The sequence below is a fragment of the Cyprinus carpio genome, chromosome A16, assembly GCF_018340385.1.
Source record: "Cyprinus carpio isolate SPL01 chromosome A16, ASM1834038v1, whole genome shotgun sequence".
NCBI lineage: Eukaryota > Metazoa > Chordata > Actinopteri > Cypriniformes > Cyprinidae > Cyprinus > Cyprinus carpio.
In genome coordinates this window covers 5,401,715-5,422,468 of record NC_056587.1, presented here as the reverse complement: position 1 = coordinate 5,422,468, position 20,754 = coordinate 5,401,715, and the positions used below count along the sequence as shown (strand labels likewise).

Genomic DNA, 20,754 nt, shown 5'->3' with positions numbered 1-20,754 from the left:
CATACTGTCGGATCCAATATATATTTGGCACAGCATCATTTAGTTTCAATCTTTCTGAAAATCCTGCGTCAAAATGTGCCTTGTTTGTAAATGAATCCGCAGTAAAATGACGTGAACAAAGGACCAAGTTCTTACTGACGCAGTTTGGAACTTTATTAAAAATAAACTTCATCCACTCTTTTCTAATGTTGGAATCTGAAGGAATGCCATACAAACACTGTGTTTTTCCACAACTTGGATCTGCAAAGCGTCTTGTCTTCTGAGCCATCTTTATAGTTTGGTTTCTGTGTAAACCTGCATTTGTCTCTTGTTATTTACCCTACGTGAGCAAATTCATAGGCGGGGCTAAACAGGCAGCGATGTAGAAGCGGGTGTTGATCTTCTTCTGCGGAGGTGGTGCTTAGCCACACTATTGCGTCATAAATTGGCACATTCCACAAACTCCATAAAGACTAAAAAAAAAAACGTGGCAAGAAACGTCTATCACCAAGCCCTAAAGAATACTACTGATATATTTTATATATATCCTTTCCACAGTGTCATAACTACATTTACCAGGTTTGAAAGTGAGTGAGTGAAGTGCATAAATGCCACATTTAAATTTATTGACAGATTTCTGGAATTTCAGCGGTGCTTATTTCTCTCATGCAACTGAGGTTCCTACTTAAACTCTCATTGTGACTGTTGCTCTCAGCTGTTGCACTTAACATTTTCCCTTGAGTGCACATTATAATGAGAACAATTAAAGTCCACTCCCAAGTGTGAATGTTCAAGAAAAATTGATGTCTCATGGACTGTTCTCTAATAAAACAGATTTAATAGCGTATGATGAAACCAGTCGACCATAAATACACCATTTCTCATTGCTAATTTTCATAATTTTACATTTTGCTTAGGACTAACCTATTACTCCCTGAAAGTCAGCAACATTAGGAAACCTTTTTAGGGTTTTTTTTTTTTTTTTTTTTTTTTTTTTAGAAAGTTATTTTTGTAATGGAATGCATAGGAGATGTAACATCTGTTGTGTGACGCTTAACTAAGATGATTCAGTTTTAAACAAAGTCAATTTTAAACAAAGTTATAACTAACTGTTTTACCACAAAGTTACCCGTTGTCTTTGTAGAACATAGAAAATCCTTTCAGAGCCTTGTGTTTGTGTTTGTAGCAGTCTTAGCTTGTCCTTGAGGATAAAGGACCACAGGAGCTCTCTTACGCCTGTGAACAGAGTTCCACCTGCTGTGTGGTGGACTCTAAAGTTCTGAGTAGTAATGTTTTATGCAAGAGCTGACTGAAAAATCCTTGACCCTGAAGTACGCAGTTATGTGTGAGACTTTGGAAGTGGCATTCTGAATCACTTCCTTATTCAAATGTAGGATATGGATTGTTGTTGTTGTTGTTGTTGTTGTTTGGTTCTTTTTTTTTTTCTCTTAGTCTTTGTTACTCTTGTCAGTGTGAAGGTGTAAAGACAGGGATTTTTGTTTAGACATTTGACTTAAGTGACCTGGCAGCTTTGTAAGTTGTGCTTGTGTTGACGTGTAAACTGAAGGTCAAGATGATAACGCATGCTTTATTAGTGTAGTTACGTGAGCAATAGCACAAACTTCTTATCCTAAATTCAGGAACATTTTTAGACAAAGACAAACCATTTAAATGAGTGATTGAATGCAGACATTAAAACTTATGAGTTGAGAAGGTCAAGGCCTCATGTAGCTTGTCGCATGCTACATGCAAGGTTAATTTTATAGCAGATAACAGAATATCTAACGCATCTAATTGGTCTCCCAACCTAAAAGCATGCAGTTTGTGTACCTTACTTTTAGACTTAAGAGTCTTTTTCCAGAGTGAATTTTGAATGATTATAAATCATTGTTGATCTTTAATTACTTGGTCCTGCAGTCAATTGTTTATTTGACATACTGCAGCATATTATGATCAAATGTGTTTGTAAAGAAGCATTTATGTAATGTACAACTGGTATGTTACACCCAGGCATTTAAAATGGTTGTTTTAACCAAACTGATGCCAAAAAGCCCATTTTGATATGTCGTCTTTATGGGTAATTGTGAAATGCCTCTAGTGTTGTGAAACAGGTCTGTGCTCACTTGGTCAACACCTTCCTGAAAAGATTAAGCTGTCATGTGGAATGGGAATAATTGGCCCTCAGTGTGATGTTCACCTGAGAAGCATGGTGGTTATAAGCCGCTTATTGGATCTTTATCAACATGTTCATGTGCAGATGCTTTGTCCTTGAGTTCACTGGCCTGTCATAAAACCAGCAGCAATCGTCTAGCAATGCAATAGGATACTATGCAAATGTGCGGTGAATTGATTTCCTCACTCAGGACAGCTGTGGGAGTGAAGTGGTTTGCATAGGGGTTTCCTGCTTTCATTTCTGACTGGCTGAGGCCCAGCGCGCACGTGTGATGGAAAATTAACTCACAGAGCTGTATGTTTTGTTATCTTTGAGTATGTGGGTCTACTGATACTGCTTTTTTTTCATCAAGGAACATTGTGGGAACTGTTCACAGATACGGTTGCGACTTTTCACTGACCCCTTTCTTTTTTCATTCCAGTCAAGTACATGCGGGAAGCGACGCCATATGTGAAAAAAGGGTCACCGGTGTCTGAGATTGGCTGGGAGACGCCGCCTCCTGAGTCCCCTCGTCTCGGCAGTCCTCACTTCGATATCCCCAGCCCCCCCTCGCTGTCCTTACAAGGCGACCGCAGATACATCCCCCTCAAAATGTGCTACATCACCCACAGTATGACCATCCCTGACCCAGAAAACAGGTACTGATTCTCATGCATTCAATATATTGACCACAGGAAGTTTGCAAATCTTGCAGCGTTACTTTATGAGAGGCCAAAGTCCAGTACATAAATGTTTAAAACATTTAAAGAATGTTTTAATAAATATCACAGCAAGCAGTATTCAAATTCTGATATAATTTTCATATAAATGATTTCAGTATTTATTGGGAAAATGAAAGGTATGTGTACTTAAAATGTATTTTTGCTTGTGTAGTACTTGTTAGATCCTAGTCCTAATAAAAGAAGGTGATTGGAAGTGTTTTAGACAATCTCTTTGTAATGATGTCTCATTATTCAGCGGGTGAATGTGACAGCCCTGGTAATGCACTCCACACAACAAATGCTTTATGCTGGTCGCTCACTCATGTTTGATGTCTAAAGATCCTCTGCCTGTCAGTGGACAAACCTTCATATCTTCAAAAGTGATGGAGGACAACATCAAAGTCCTTGTCAACAATGGCTTCAAGGTTTTCATATGTTGGCAGAGTGCTTGAGGAAAGAGAGCTTACACACTATGGCCAAAGAATAGTATTAGTAATATGAATAGCATTTATTTTTGAAGAGGCCAGATGTGGCTCAGTGCAAAAAGTTGACGGTACATTTTATTCACGCTACTGTAGATGTCACAGAACATCAAAAGACAAACAAAAGTTGACCAAAAGTGATCGTAAAGACATTTATAATGTTACAAAAGATTTATATTTCAAATAAAAGCTCTTTAACATTGTATTCATTAAAGAATGTTAAGCAGCACCATTTTCAACATTGATAATAATCAGAAATGTTTCTTGAGCAGCAAATCAGCATATCAGAATGGTTTCTGAAGGATCACGTGACACTAACGTAATGGCTGCAAAAAATTCAGCCTTGTCATCACTGGAATAAATTACATTTTGAAATGTATTAAAATTAAAAAAAAAAATTTAAAATCATAATAATAAAAAACATTAACACTCTTTCAAACCCATTTTTGATTTAATGCAGCCTTTGTGTAGATAAGAGAATCAAAAACATTAAAAATGATACCAACCTTAAACTTTTGAACGGTAGTGTATGATATGAATATAATTATCTAGTTTGTTGTATATCAATGCAATATAATTAACATGTACAATGTTTTCTCAGTTTATATCAACAAAATACCATTATTCATAATACTTGTTCCAAAAGCATTATAACCATGTTCACCATTTTCAAAATAACATTGTCTTGATATATAAAATAACTTAATACTTGAGCATACTATGAATACATTTCTCTTTCATGCCTGGAGGATGCAAGTATTTTAAAGAAAATATCAGTCTCAGATGTGTTTTGTTGTGTATTGCTGAAAGTGTTTTTGCTTGAGTGGTAAAAGATCTCACCAACCACTGTTTTTGTGCTCAAGCCTCATGTTATTTTTTGCACTATATTGTACTTTTGTTGTATGAGAAATGAACGTTGTGGTTTGTTAGATTAACCAAAACATTACACAGGAAGTGTGTTAAAAGATGATGTACCAGCACTGAACTGCTTGACAGTATTGACAGGCGGAAAATTTCACAACACAGTACGGCTTTGTGTCTGTTTGCTGCTGGATTGTTAAACATACTGAATCCGAATAACTTTCTGCATACATTTTTATGTCTTTGTTATAGATTAGTATCAAAAAACTGAACCTGATTCTAAATAGAGTTTTTGTCCTTATTTGAAACTCGAATGTAAAATTTCACAGAGCAGAAACTTTAGTAGTTTTGGTGTGTGTTGCTATATTGTATCTTATACAACAGTAGTATTTGATTCCAAGACTGCTGATATTTCTAATAATTTTATGAAGATATCAGGCAATATCACTTTCTCAGTGCTGATTTCCTTCGGAGGAATCACAGCCATGTTAGTATTCAGTACAACAGCACTCTTGCTCATAAGACGTTGCTTAAAAGTCTGGCATAGGTATATAAGCTGGGAGACGTATGGTGAGATAAACTGACAGGTAGACAGACAGACGAAGGACTCTTCCACTCCTGCCATGTGCTGTCAGTCAGGAGCTCTCTGCAGACCGGCAGCCAGGTCGTCACTTCTCACCCTCCAGCTCTGTTTCCAATTTACACCATTGTGTCCTATGTCTTCTAGCCCATCCATCATTTTGGAGCTCATGCAGAGCTCTATCAACACTGCAGACATTCACGGCTTACCTCAAGTGCCACACTGTGAGAGGATTCATGTCAAATTCCTAAACAAAATCTATCTGGTATAAAAATAGATTGTGCCCCATTCCACTGTTGTCATTTCTTTGGACCTCCACGACATATGATTCACCAAACTCTAAATCTAACCTGAACTACTCCTGGTGGAAGTGAGCGTAGCTGGTGGTTTGGGGTATGCAGATGTTCCTCCACGACAGATGTGTCAGTGACCTCTCCATCTGTCCTGTACTACTCCTGCTCTTGTTTGGTTTGACACAGTGTGTTTGAAGACCATCTAAATTTAGTTCACCTTTGATTTGTCCTCTTTGACCCATTCATTGGCAGGTTGGTGATAAATAGAAGAGCATTTGCCCAAAATGTTTCATTAGAAATTTTTGTTGGAACCATGGCCTGTGGTTGTCACACATGCTCCAACATGAGTGTTCATACAATAAAAAATTGTTTAGAACTCCCTCATCCATTAATTCACCAGACAATTGAATAAAAATGGAATAAAGGGGTCATGGCTTACTTTTTCGTGTAATTAAAAAAAAAAAAAAGGTAATTCATTAGTTTTTTTATGGACTGATTTAAAATATTCAGTTCATATATATATTATGAAATATAAAAAAGTCATCTCAGTGCAATTAAATCATGTATGGATGAATGTATACAGTAGTAAACATTGGAAAACAATCCAAACCTATCAAAAAATATTACCAAAAACCAAAAAAAAACAAAACAATACCCAATCACAACTTAGAACAACTTATAACCCATTATAATCAACTTCAAATGTTGACTACTGTAGATTTCATGGATGGATGGATGCAAATGTGATATTCCAAGTCGGTAAACTCATGAATTAATAATGGAAAAGATTTGGAATCCTTTTTTAAGAGCATGTAAAAAAACAAAAAGCAAATGGCGATAGAAAGGATGTAATTCTGACTTCTAGTTAATAAGAATAGGTCTTGTAGTCATAACGTTCTTTTTGTCATAGTTTTTTTCACTGATATCCACTTGCAATGTTGGTAAAGTAATCTGTTAGTAAAGATGCTGTAAGTTCACGGAGTTGGACATTTAAAGTTAACTTTCTATAGTTCACAAGTTCACGTACTACCTTCGAGAGATCTGTTTTGACCACAAAAGGCATTGAAACATTCACGTCCTAAATTGGACACAGTCATCTCCATTAGTTGTTAAAATTCTCCCAATTATAGTCTTAAAGGGCAGAACTCATTGGGCCTCATCCAAAGCTTTTTCCTCCGGTCTACTGCAAACACATCAGCTCCATCTGTGCCCACCCCCTAAGCCCCTCCAAACTCTCTGTCTTCATGAAAGTAGATCTATTTTTACCAACACGGTGCACCTGAAAATGATATTGTGGAGTGTAAAGTTAAGACTCTTACTCTAGATGATGTATGAGTGGAGCATTTATCACTGTAAACTCCCTGAACTGAACTGAATTATGGTTCTGTTTGAATCTGATATTCCAGTGGTTAATGTTGACTCCAGAGCACTTTTAGGCAATGTCTGCTCGCCTTTACATTGACTCAGATGTCTTGTTTTTTAATTAAATGTGGTCATCACATGTATTCTAGTTTTTGTACTATATACAACTCATTCAGCTCTAATTTTTTATAAAAAGAAGTTTATTTCTCCATCTGTTGCTTTTTCATATACTACATAAAGGCAAATATATTGTATTATCAAGATCTATTAATTTATTTAAAACATTAAAATATAAACCAAAAAAAGGAAATATAATTAAATGTAAGTTTTGTTTGAACTATTCTTTTAATAACCTGTAGCTTGACCAGTGATATCACTCTGGCATTGAATAAAATGGAAACTAATTTGTGCTCCTTTTCTTTCTTCTTGTGTTTCAGGCAGATTGAGCTGCACTCCCCTGATACCAAGCACACAATAGTCATGAGACATAAAGACACAGCCTCTGCCCAGACCTGGTTCACGCTCATGCAAACTGCCATCACAAACCTCACCAGCAAAGTCATCTGTGAACTCCGAGAACACGCAGGCCGCCATGGCATCGCCGGGAGTCGAGAGATCCGACACCTCGGATGGCTAGCGGAAAAGGTGGCAATTGGTTGTATACAATTCGATGAATGCCATTTAAAAATGATGATCTTATGCGATATAATGAAGCTACCCAGTGAACCGTTTGCAAAAAGCTGAGACCACATTAACATTTATCAAAATGGAAGACAAAATGTTAAATTATTTTTGCATAACTGAATTCATATTCATGAGCTAAGCCTTCGTGATGTCACCAGCCCATCTGTTCCAACTGTCCAGTACATATCAATTCAGCTTGAATTGAATCTGCATGGCAAGAACGTTGAAGTAGATTGTTATTAAAACTCATTCTTTCTGCGCGTCTTTTAGCCAATATTACAAATTCAAATTTCATAAAAGTATGCGGTTTAAACCCACAGGGATATCTTGCATAAGAGCCAACATTAGTTCAGGGTTTTTGGTTTGATGCAAGTGTTCCACCGTAAAAAGTTTCTGTCATAATGATAATTCTGGAGCTGTAAAGACTTTCTGGAGTCACTTAAAACCCAGTTATTAAAATTAGCATAAATGACAGAAAACCGTATGGATGACATTGAGCTTGTTAAAGTGCTCTTGACGGATTTTATTTTTGTATTTTTTTTCCTCCACAAGTAAGAGGTACTCCTGGTAACACTTGTAACCACTTGTAAGTCCATTCAAAAACACAAGATAATTGTGACAGTTAATGTGAACATTTAGTTTAATAATGAAAACATCAAAATGATCTATCAGTTAAACTGTGGCTTTTAGTATGAAAACAGCCTTAAAGGTACAATATGCAATTTTTTCGCTGCTGGAGGGCACGTATTCAAAACAAAACAAAGAAACAAAGGCGTAGTTTGATGACGCCGTGACTGAGTGTGGATAATTTTGACAGGCATTTTCGATTTAGTCTTGGTCTTTATCTTGAGACGAAAATGCTTAATAGTCTTAAGTCTTTCATAGTTTTAGTCTAGATTTAATCGACAAAGTCATTGCATTTTTGTCAACTTTTAGTCATTACTTTTAGTTATTATTTTAGTCAAACTGCAGTTACCAACATTTATTTTGGTAGCTATTTTATATGTAGTTTTCAAACAAAAATAGTCATTAATTCTTCTCTCTTTAGAATCAGTTCAATTAAGTTCAAATTAAATCAAAACAAAGATCGACATTCCGGCCTGGAACGCACATTTTCAAAGGAGAATAACTTACCATATCATAACTTTTAACATAAACAAGTATGTTAACTTAGCATGTTTCTTAAAAATCTGCAAACATATTATGGTATTTTTATGCTTTAGTAGACATACAGCACCTTTAACATTAATGACACGGATAAGTACTTAATTAGGAATACTGTCCCTTTAAGACTGAAGGCATGCATATAATACTGACACGTTCAGTTTTCACCCACCTGTTTAAGTTCACTTAATCGATAACCGACTGTTTTTACATGAGATACTCTAGACGATTTGGATTGCTGTGTGTGTATTTGAGCCCTGAGAACTGATCGCGTGCTGTATATGAGAACTGAATTAGTGGAGCGTGCGTGAGAGAGAGCACTTCTATCAGCGGGATTCTGCCTATCCTTTAAGTTAACTGACCAATTGTGACTCCTGGGAAAAAACGGGATGTCTGATCACCTTATCCCTACACCTTCGGGTGCTGAGGCCACTGTTTCAAGATCGCTAGCTTGCGTTTTGGTAGTCTGTCCATCCACTGCTGCTGCCATACTGAGACTAGATATGCGAACACCCCTTATCAAATTGCAATCCAATGACAGGGACACACATTTTGAAGAACAAGACAGTAACCTATAGTAAATACTTAAAAAATACGCTATACATCAAATAACATCACATCCCCACATAAAAAAATTAACAAAAAATAGGTATAAATTTCGTCATAGTTTTTATCATATATTAGTTTTAACTTGTCAACTTCTCCTCTTCGTCACAGAAAAAATGTTCGTTAACATATTTTTCGTCCTTGTCTTTTATTAACACTGATGTGGAATCATGGGAGTTGTGGTCTTCATCCCCACTGCCGATGCAATCAGACGGGACTTGGGCAGAAATCATGTTCATGGATGAGCTAATGATTTATTAACGTAGTAGAATGAAGCAGGGTGAGGCTGAAAGCTGTCGGAGCGAAAGGCCACTGAATGAGCGCGACACACGGCTTGAAAGCAGCAGAGTTTTTATTATGCCGCAGTCGACCGCTTAAAAGTTCTGTTATAATGCTACTGTGCGGTCATTACCAGCCTATTAAAACGCACAACATATTAGAGCTTGGTGTTTCCATGTTTTCTAAAAAACAAAACGGAAATCAAGGGGTTGACGTCATTTGGCAGGTGACACAATGACACTATGGACACAGTCCATGTCACTTGTTAAAATTGCTTATTTCTCTGGATTTAAACATTCTTCGAAACATTTGGGATAGTGTAAGTACACAAGTCAGCAAAATATACAACACTGTTCTAGTGGTTTTTGGATATTTTAATAAAAAAAAATCATACATATTGTGCCTTTAAGGCAGCGGTTCTCAATTCCAGTCCTTGCGCACCCAGCTCTGCATATTTTGCATGTCTCTCTTTGTTAACACCTGATTCAGATAATCAGCTCATTAGAAGTGAGCTCCATGCATGAACTGTGTTCCCATTGACATGCTCCCTACACAGTGTTCATTGCTCCCTACTCCCTGAGCAGGGGAAATATGTTGAAGTTTACCTCACTTCGGAACATTTGTTTATAGATTTGCGCTGTGCAACGTCTTCACACATGGACAAGTGTGACATCATATACGTCTGTAAATAAATACAATTTAAATTCACGTCTCACACACTTCGATGCACTTTGAATGGGACGTATAAGTTTGCTTCGAACTGGAATCATTGCGGAATATCCTGTGATGTCCACTTTCGAAGGGCACTTACGTTCAAATAGAACAACATATAAAGCATAAGAGAAACATTCAATATGCAGAGCGAGGGGTGCGAGGGCTGGAATTGAGAACCGTTGCTTTGAGGTTATAGTGTGCTCATAAAGAATGACAATTACATTTAGCAGATATATGCATTCAGAGATCGGCATTTTAGTTTCTGATTAGATTTTCTGTCCAATCAAATGCTCTCTAGAATCTGAAGCATCCTGCTTCAGACATCATAAAAAAGATGCTACAGTTGTATCTGAAATGGTCACTTGTTCTCACATTTACTGTTTCGTATGTAATGCTATATAAATGCATCATTCATTCATTCATTCATAATGAATAGCACATAGTGGACTATATTGGGGAAAGGGGAGTGATTTCAAACACAGCCTTAACTATGCTTTTCACTGGAGCAAATGTAGCCTGGTTTCCTGTCAGTATCGTGAAATCTCTCAAGCAATTAAATAGCATTTTAAACCGCTCTGTCACAAGCTGTCAAGTGCAGATTTTCTATAGCTCTTATACAAGTGAACCACTATTGATTATTTTAATAAGGGACCAACGTTTTCAGTGTAACCCAACTTGACATTTTAATTGGAAATACATCAACACAGATGAAGACTGCACTCATTAAGTTGCTCTTTAATTCAATGCATGTACATGCTTCAAATTAGAGCAGAATGAAAGAGTACAGCAATGTAGAGTCATCACATTACATTAAATAAACTAACCAATCAAATCAACACCCATAGTGCCTGCATAATTATGCTATATGTAATCAAAAGGTGTGATTGGTTTTCACACACACAAAAAAAGTTCTTTATATAGTTAATTTTAAAGTTAAAGTTGTAGTTTTCTTGTTTATTTCACTTTTTTTTTTTTTTATTTTAAGTTGTAGTTTTCTTGTTTATTGCCCACCTTTTTGATGGACCTCCTGTACACAAATGTAGAAGTTTGCAACACCAATTTTAAACAAACTGTAAAGATCACACAAGCATCATGTTAACAGGTCCTGGGTTCTACTCTACGCACTGGTTGGAAACATGGCTTACATTCTGAAAACTGTACAGACCGCTCCTCTGAAGGTTTTTTCTTTTTAATTCTCAGAAATCATGGTGCACAGTGCTGGAGCGATTGATGGAGGATGACTCTTCTCAGTGTGACCACAGGTTTTTCCTCCCTATTAAATCCCCTTTTCATCGCCGTCCAATTAGCTGAGGCCTGGCAGGGCTGGCTAATAGAGAACTGCAGTGATGGCAGGCCTGTGGGCAGCCCTGTCTCAGCCTGCCCTTTAATGAGAGCTCCCTCGTTCCATATCCTATTACCAACCTGCCGGCCCGTTGATGAATAATTATATGAGAGGAAAAAACCTCCAGTGTGCTGAATGCCCACAGACAGCGAGCAGATTTCTTTGCGTGAAGGCTGGAGCTTATAACAAGGGCCTGTTTGTGGTTACGCATCTGATTCTGATGCACTCGGTCCCACTGGGCTCTCTTTTTAGCCTTAAGGCAAACTGACCCTCTGAAGAGCAGCCCTGTGATTTGGGAAGATTTGAGTGGTCTGTCAGGCTATCAAAGCCCTGAGGAGACATCTGTCAGGCTAGCAGGGATTCAGCAGTAAATCACACTTGGGCTCAACTTAAGGGCTTATTTGGAAAACTTTTTGAACTATTACTCAGTTGTAGTGCATGTTTACTTTTGAGCTCATTAAAGTCAATGTATCATTCATAACCCCTTCCGTAATGTGATGGATTTCTATGGAAGCTTGCTTCTGGGAAAAAAAAAAAACTTAGTCTCACAATTTTGAGTTCTGAGTTTATATCTCACAGTTTAGTCTTTTTTTTTTTTTTTGATATAGACTTGCAAGATAAAAAAAAAAAAAAGTTTTCATGAAATCCTTCCGTCCATCCATCTATGATTTAAGTCAATTGCTATATTAACTCAGAATTGTGAGGAAAAGTCAGAATTGTATCTCATAATTCTGAGAAGAAAATTGTGGGGATATAAACTTGTGAGGAAGACTGAATTGTGAGACAAAAAGTTGCAATTGCAAATTTTTGTATTCTGTGGTGGAAACGGGCTTCCATAAATTTCAGAGTGAAACCGAATATTCAGTGAGGAAAAAATGTTGAGTGGGACTTGATTTTATCCATCTGGAATTGATTGGATCATGTTAAGTGGGTGTTTCACAACAGAACTGTAGTTAGAGGGGAGTGGTTGAATGTAAGAGGGGTTTGTGAGGTCACCTGAAAAGGAAAGTTAGATGCAAAGCAAGTTTAATATACTTTCATTAAAGATAATGAGGACGAACAATTGTTTTTCTGTGGAATAACGTGCACAGATGAATCGTTACAGCAAGACAGGGGTGTGCTGATACAATCATATCAAATATATTGCCACTGTTTTATCATAATGCACTTATACTTCAGGTTAGAGACCTGCGCAGGGTGGATTTTTCCCGCTCCTGTCCACACCCATAGAAATGTTATCTCCTCCCCCTACCAAAAAAAACATTCATTTTCCTTACCCAACCCACCAAAACAAAAACAAAATAAAAGTATATTAAATAGATTTTTTCAGTACATTCATGAAATATATTTTCCTGTGAGGTTAGAATAATAAACTTTCAAGATGACCTATTGCTTTGCTTCTCTGGGATATGTATCTTGTTTTAGGGATGTTTTTAATACAAAACAATAGAGGAATTATATGCTGATGAGTTTATGCATAATAAAAAAGCACTGTTGTAAGCACCACGTATGGCTATTTTGAGGAGGAGAAGATGGGTAGGGGAACAAAAGTTGTGCATGTATCCACAATCTTGCCCTAACTGGTATTAAGTCAACTCTGTACAGGTCTTGTACTGTATATCTAAAAACCTGTGTGTGTGCGCGCGCACATACTTTCAGGCAAGTTATATACACAAGGAACAGGAACTTGCATTAAGATGGTAAACAGAGTTCATTTTGAATCAATGACATGATTGATTGCTGACTAAGCTCTTGGATATGCTTTAAACATAATATTTTTTTAGATAATTTGAAATTGGCTTATAGTTTCACATACATTCCATTAGTATAAAATATGCATATCAGATCACATCACAATCATTTACCTCTGGACAGAATTGCTCATTTTATTGGTACATCAGTAAAAGTTGAAGAGGCTGGATGGTTTTGAAGCTTTACTCTTAAAACTGTTCTTAAAGCATTTGGAATCACTGTGGTTAATCACAGGAAGTGGTCTTAAAAGAGAGACACTCCTGAAAGGTTTACCACTTTGACAATGTTAACAAATCTCCTATATGAACAAAAGGCTTAATGTCTGCACTTGATGCTTTAGACATGCTTTCGAATGGACAGACAAGGATAATGAAGACAAAATGTAATTATATATGGTACCTGAAACACACTCATGGTGTGTGTCAGACTTTTTTGTGTGTTTCAGACGTGTGTGTGTGTGTGTGTGTGTGTGTGTGTGTGTGTGTGTGTGTGTGTGTGTGTGTGTGTGTGTGTGTGTGTGTGTGTGTTTCAGACGGAAAGCGAAAGACAGTGTTGGAAGCCGGTGCTCGTGATGTTGACGGAGAAGGACGTGCTGCTGTTTGACAGTATGCCACGCATGAGAGAACACTGGCTCAGCCCGACACACACCTACCCTCTGCTCGCCACACGGTACACACTCTCACAAAAAACATCACTACTGTCATCTCAATTTGCTCGTTCACACAAACACACCTTTGAAAAACCAGTCAAGGTACACACACCTGCACACCTTTCTGTTTAACACATGCCTCTGTACACAAACATGCAAACACACACATGCTTTTTGCATGCCAGTTGGCAGTGCTGACCGATTGGGAACTAAAATACACAACTGCAGCCAGTTGGAAAGAAAGAGTACAAAAGCATTATGGCTATTAAAGGCCTGTTGAAACTGTATGAAGTGGCAGCTATTACTGCAAAGGATAGATTTGAAGTCCAGGTTTAACTGGACCACAGCCCAGATCTCACTCTAAGGCTGATAGGGCAGTTATCACGGGCTCATGTGCTAATGTTTTGTTGACCCTCAGATTGTCCAAAATGGCAGAAAGTACTGCCATGCTTTTTCTCGAAACTTATTTTGGCTTGACTTCCTCTGCCAAATCTCAAGTTTCTGTCAAGCCAGACAGCCCCACCAATGGTGAAATGAAAACTCATTGGACCAATCCGGAGCCAGTATATAGGATGCAACGGTGCCTGCCCACTTTTTCAACAGCCTTGTTTGCTGAAGTATTTTTCCAGTAGGGTTAACTCCTTCATTAAAGAGTTATAAGCCATGAAGAAAACCAACCAGCTGGAAATCAGTTCCCCTCTGGGGAAAGGAATGGGAATTTTACATTTGGAACCAGATTGTTGAACCTTATTAACCATCAAACATGAACTTGGAGACACACAAACCAACAAAAAGAATATAATCAAAAAAATCATAAAAACATCCATTGGAAGCATGTCACTTCTGGATTGGTTGCTGAAGCCACACCCATCTAGCTCGACGACAGTGTCAGCAGCGGCAATCCACCTGTCACTCAAGTGGCCACGCCCTTAATTATGCAGAGCTTTTAAGGCTTATTATAATTTAAATGGATGGGATATTAAAAAAAAATTAAAATCTCCTCATCACAGTTGTCATGAAGGGCAAAATTAACTATTATAGGTCAAAATCATTTTTTTTGAACCAGGCTGTAAAGGTTTTTTTTTTTTTTTCTGTTGTGAAGTTGGGCATTTTAACATAGGAAGTCTATGGGATTGACTCCCTTTTGCAGCCAGTTGATGAATTACAGTTTAAGTCATTACTGTGTTGGCTTCATGAGAGAGAGCGGGAGGTTGCCGAAATACTGTGGTGTACTATTAATAAAAAAAAAACAAACAATAGAAATAATTTTTTTTTTAACTCACTTATCTTGAGTTTTTAATCATAGGCTGGTGCATTCTGGTCCAGATAAGGGTTCACCACAGCCTGGTGGTGAGCTGTGCTTTGCTACACGGACAGGAACTAGATTGGGTATCGAAGCCCACCTTTTCAGGGCAGAGACCTGCAAGGACCTGTCACTCTGGACCAGACACATAGTCACTGGCTGCCACGCTGCTGCTGAGATGATCAAAGAAGTCACTACCAGTGAGTATGGATTCTACTTCTTGCTGATTTCACAGGTCTTATGGTCTGTCCACACCAAAACTCAAAACAAAGGTTCCAAAAGGGGATTTCACATTGATGCCATAGAACAGGGGTGTCCAGACCTGTTTCTGGAGGGCCACTGTCCTGCAGAGTTGCAGGATTAAACACCCCTGCCATTGCAGAACCATATTTGGATCTATCTAGACAAAAATTTAGCATTGGATATTTCACACATTTGTAAATGTATAACAGACTTTTGTGTGACCAGACATTTTATTGTCCAAATATCAGTAGTGAATCAACTTTTCTCTGTAGCAACAGTTTGTTTTCTATCTTAGTTAGCAGTATTCTGGAACTTTGCAATAAGTGTTGATCCATGTTGCCCCAGGATTTCATTTATTTGATGTTGTGTTTATATGATTTTTAGGGTTATAGCTTCTTGAATATTATACACACACTTATGTCAGATGTAGATTTGTGGGTACTCGAAAACTTCCATGCAAAGATACATTTTGGTCATCTGAGGTCGTGGTCTGTGGCTCCAATTGTACTGTGAATTCGAAAACGTTCTGTGCTGCACTGCAATATTTCTGAGTTTTGGATGTGCGTTATTCATATTGCAGTCGCTTAAGAGTGTATTTTTAGAATGGAATGCCATGGCAGAGTTCCTGTGTGGTCTCAGTGCAGCAGGCGAGGGGCACCAAGCAAAGCATTCTGGGAATTGAAGCTCTCAGGCAGTCCCTGAGCCTGGACTGATAGGAAGTGTATCTGCCATTACTGAACTGCATGTGAGCCCCTGGAGATCACCGCGCCTTATTTGGATCTTTTGTGGTTTTCCCCTTCTGTCAGATAGTTTCACTGTTCTGAGATCAGGCTTTGCGATATTTCTACTTAACCTACAAAGCTGCAATGCCAAGCAGGCCGAGATTAAACTGAGCAACGATTAATGTTGATACCATTGTCATGAGTTAAGCATGTTAACAGTGCTGTGAGAGAACTTCTGAAAGAAACACAATAAAAATAGCCTGACCTTGTTACAACACATCACTCTCTAATTAATACATTTGGGAGAACATGATTACATTGAGTTTGTAAGAAAAGAGCAACAGCGCAGATCCTCTCAAAACAAACCAGATTTTAACATGACGAGTAACACGTTTTTTTTTTTTACACATTTGTTCCCTTAAAAAGATCCCATTTGCATTAGAATCTTAGAGCTGCTCCATATTTGAGTTTTTATGGTAAAGGCCCTTTTGGCAGCTGGTGCTCCATTACCTGAGTTTAGTCTAATCTCATAATCTGTTCAGAGAATTTGTCTCTCCAAAGATTAATTTTTTTAGTTCGTCATATTTTTTACTGCTGACCACAAGACTCTAAAATCCTCTTTCAGTCAGTAATGAAAAAAAAAGAAGTTTTATATATATATATATATATATATATATATATATATATATATATATATTAGAAAATAAACTAAGGGCAAATGAGAATGTAATACAATGTATTATTATGCTGCTGCTGATTAATATTAGACGGCTCACTGAATAGATTTATGGTGCACTCTTTGTGGATAAATATAAAAAATGGTTAATGTTAAATGCTCTGTGTAATGTTTATGCTTTTAAAATGTTTTTTTTTTTTTTTTAAATATAAATACTAAAAACAATTTAATAAATACATATAATGTTAATAAATAATCTGACCACTACAAGCAAGCCATTTGTGTATAGTATGTAGATAGCATAGTATCTGTAGTGTATGTGTTATATTGTTTTATTTCTTGTTCTCTTTAGATGTACTTTCACGTTTACTAAAATATTATATAGAGTAAATATGGTGTTATTAATTTGGTAAAGATAAGCCCGCATAGACACATGAGGAACAGTTACTGAATTATTGCAAAGCTGTTAAGAGGCCGAAAAATTCCTATGCTAAGAGGCAGTTTGTGACTGACTAAAAGCCCATGTGGTGGGAAAGAGCCCCTTAGTCTTGAAAATCAGTCCGTTTTGATGGGGATAAGGTTACAGTATGGGATAAGGTTTACAGTATGGGAACAGTAGTCTGAAATCCCCTTGTTAGGAGCCCCTCACCCAAAGTCCGTAATTAATACATGTTTGAGTATTTAATGTCAGTTTAATTCCAATTAAATGGGTAAACTGCAGAAGATGCTATTTCATTGCTGTGATGATCTAATCAGCCAAATGGACTGAGCCGAGGGGTTTCTCAAAGATGCACAATGTGAAAAGAACACGCTAGCCTCACAATTACCCGGTCAAAGAGAGATTCAGGGAGCTTTATTGGGGAAAATGGAGGGAACAGCTGAAGTGGATCACTGGCACGATCACAATAGACACGGTAACAGTAGGTTTCCACAGATCCTGTGGTGCCTGATGAGCTGTAATTGAATGTATTGGAGGGGTGATACTGGATGGAGTCATGTGATGTATGTGATGAAACCAGGGAGGTATTGAGCAGGGATTACTGGTGATGAATAATGTACCAATTATCAGGTGAATCAAAGGACATTTATCTCACAAATGGAACCCCTTTTCATTTTATTTGCACCTTAATGGAATTTGCAGTTCCATTAGTACTTTAACTCTTACTGTATTTCTATATTTATATTTGGATTCTATAAGTACTTGTAAAATATGTTTTTATTACAAAATTGTACCTGAGTTTTTAATATCAGAATTGTGAAAGCATCTATGTGAATAATTGAGTAAACCGGGCAGAATTTCATCCACTCAGAAAAGTAGCTGCACTTCAAAAGGACAATTTACATTACTTCACATGTCTGCTTTTTAACCCTCTGGTATGACAACTGCAAGTAATTTCTAATGGTAATCATGGCAGTTGTATTTAATTCTGAATATTCTTGATGTGTATTTGTGTTTGTCTCGTCAGGTTGTATGTATCGTGGTCAGGACTGTCGGTTGGTCATTCACTACGAGCGAGGTTTCTCTGTTATAGCTGATGGAGAGGACAGCTCTGTGGCACAGCCTCTGTTCAGTTACCCCTTTGAAAAGCTGAAGATGTCTGCTGATGATGGAGTACGGGTCCTCTATTTGGATTTCGGCGGGAATGAGGGTGAAATTGTGAGTAAAATTTGAGGTTCATTCAGCACAAACAAAAGTAGTCATCCATGATGAGAGTGCATATACACACAGTTATAAGAAACTATATATTTACCTAATTATATTTTTAATAAACATGAATAAATCAAAGAGAAAAAAGAAACTGCTTTCAACATGGATAAGAATTTTTTCTTGAGCACCAAATCAGCATGATAGAATGATTTCTGAAGGATCATGTGACACTGATGACTGGAATAATGGTTGCTGAAAATTCAGCTTTAACATCAGAAATAAATAACAATTTAAAATATATTCAAATAGAAAATAGTATTTTTTTTATATAATTTCACAAATTGCATTTTTTTTACTGTAAAAAATCTTACTAACTCGAACTGTTAAAACAGCAGTTGTATATACATGAATATAAATGAATAAATATTATGTGCATTACTGGATAAAAATAGCTGTTTGATTAAAAATCATTCTTTGAAGGGATGATTTATTTTTGTTGCACTACAAACATTTCATTTATTTAACATTTTATTAAATTCTTCAGCACAGGAAATGATGCATGTCTGTACTGATAGATGGCTCATCTCTGGCAGTTCTTGAGAAGGCCTGTCTGATCATGATTGTTTTTCTCAACATGTGTTTGTCCCATCAGGCACTTCCCTTCTTTGCTTAATACTTGTTTTTTTTTTCTGTTCACAGCAACTTGACTTGCACTCCTGTCCCAAGCCCATTGTTTTTATCGTCCACTCCTTCCTATCTGCCAAGATTGCAAGATTAGGATTGGTAGCCTGAGATTGAACTGTTATAGACTGAAACAATGACATGATTATTCCAAAATGGAGAAGAGAAACCCGGAACACAGTGGAACTCGCAAGACTGAAGGAGGGCGATGACGCACAAACTGGCGCTGTAGCAAACCGGACCACTGAATGATTTTAATTACATTTCAGTAATGATAAACTATGTATTTTTCAGAGAAATATTAATTATAGTGAAACACTTTCACATTGATTTCCTAAGAAAAAAAATCTAATTATCTAATGAACACTAATTTGTGATTGGAACTAAAAAAATACTGGAAGTATTATTTTTAGAATCCAATACAGAGGAGTATTCAGCATTTAGAATGCCATTAACTTCTATATAATGTTAGGAGGAAAGGCGTCAATGACAGCTGTGTAACAGCTGTCAGCTGTCTATAATTACATCTGTCTGGCAGCTAATATGGATTAAAGAAAGGCTAGTTTAGACGTGGTTAATGCGCATAAAAGTTAAACAGCCTGAAACCAGTTATCTTGTTTCGTTTTTGGTGCTTTCACTCAGGAGTTGTGCGACACTGATAGTTGAAGCAAAATCAACAGGAACATTCTAGAGTGCCAGTCATCAAAGAGGCATGTCAACAAACTGTCTGCTTTCACAAGGCCTTCGTGACAAAAGAGGAAAATCGAGACAGGGTCAGCCCTCCCCTTCAGAACTGTATCTGTTCCCACAGACAAATGGAGTTTCGGTGACTTCTACAAATGTCTCGCTCATTAAATCCTGGCTTCTGACATACAAAAGAAATCTTTAGTAACGGCGTCACATTTGAGTAGTTGTTTTTAAATATTCATCAGAAGGATGTTCTCCATTCTTGTGTGATGTGCTTGCATTCACACTAGCACAACTACTATTGTGGAGGCTCAAATGTGCTCTCATTGGCCTGTGGTCATATTTATCTTCACTGTGCAAACACACAAGGGCCATTGAAGAACTTTGGATGTCAGATTATAAATTAGAGCACTTGAGAGTTTTCAAGTTAACCAGCAATTAGTGTCCATTGTCGGGCACGGAGTGTTCCCAGAGCACTGATCCATTGTGGGGACAGCAGGGCCCCTGTGGCACAGCCTTTGTCTCATTTGTGAAACCATCCCTGCAACATTCCAGCACACATGACAGATCCAGGAGTCACGGGGCTGAGAATCAATTTTCAAAATTAAAGGGATAGTTCACACTAAGATGAAAATTGTCATATTTTCCCACTTTCTACTTGATCGGAACACAAAAGATGATATTTTGAAGAACAATTCTACCCAATATATGTAGAAGTCAATGGGGTCCAAGATTTTTCCAAGCATCAAAAAGAACAAAGGTAGTGTGGAATTATGCTGTGTTCACTCTCTCTCTCTCTCTATATATATATATTTATAACTGTGTAATTACTAAATGCCAATCTGGAACATTCTACTTATTTAACACTGGGCTATAGCTACATTAAACTAGATTGTATGTCTTTCAGTTATTTTCACATTATTCTTGCATTATTAACACATGAACAATAGTCAGTTGTAGGAATTATTAAACAAAATAGTATGAAATAGTTGCTTCTGCCATTTTGGTTTGTTTCGACATGACTATGCAGCAGTCAGGTGGCACAACTGGGAGCTCTCAAAAGAAGAGTTTACTAGTTATTTAGAGTTCTTCGGAACTCTAACGTGAGCTCTTTTACAAGTTGGAATTGAGTCACTTCAAGTTTTCTGAAGTGACAATTACTTTGTATGACGA

General features: G+C 37.2%; 1 protein-coding gene across 1 annotated transcript in view; it reads left to right on the top strand.

Annotated features, from left to right (window-relative positions):
• LOC109071568 (beta-1-syntrophin-like) overlaps positions 1-20,207 on the top strand; it is a 28,671-nt gene extending 8,464 nt beyond the window's left edge. The window contains exons 2-7 of the mRNA XM_042772196.1: positions 2,574-2,790; positions 6,869-7,076; positions 13,505-13,641; positions 14,928-15,124; positions 18,032-18,222; positions 18,913-20,207. Of these exons, the coding sequence (XP_042628130.1) occupies positions 2,574-2,790; positions 6,869-7,076; positions 13,505-13,641; positions 14,928-15,124; positions 18,032-18,222; positions 18,913-19,005 (1,043 nt within the window). The 3' untranslated portion in view covers positions 19,006-20,207. The remainder of the gene's footprint in view (positions 1-2,573; positions 2,791-6,868; positions 7,077-13,504; positions 13,642-14,927; positions 15,125-18,031; positions 18,223-18,912) is intronic.
• Positions 20,208-20,754: the final 547 nt, after the last annotated feature.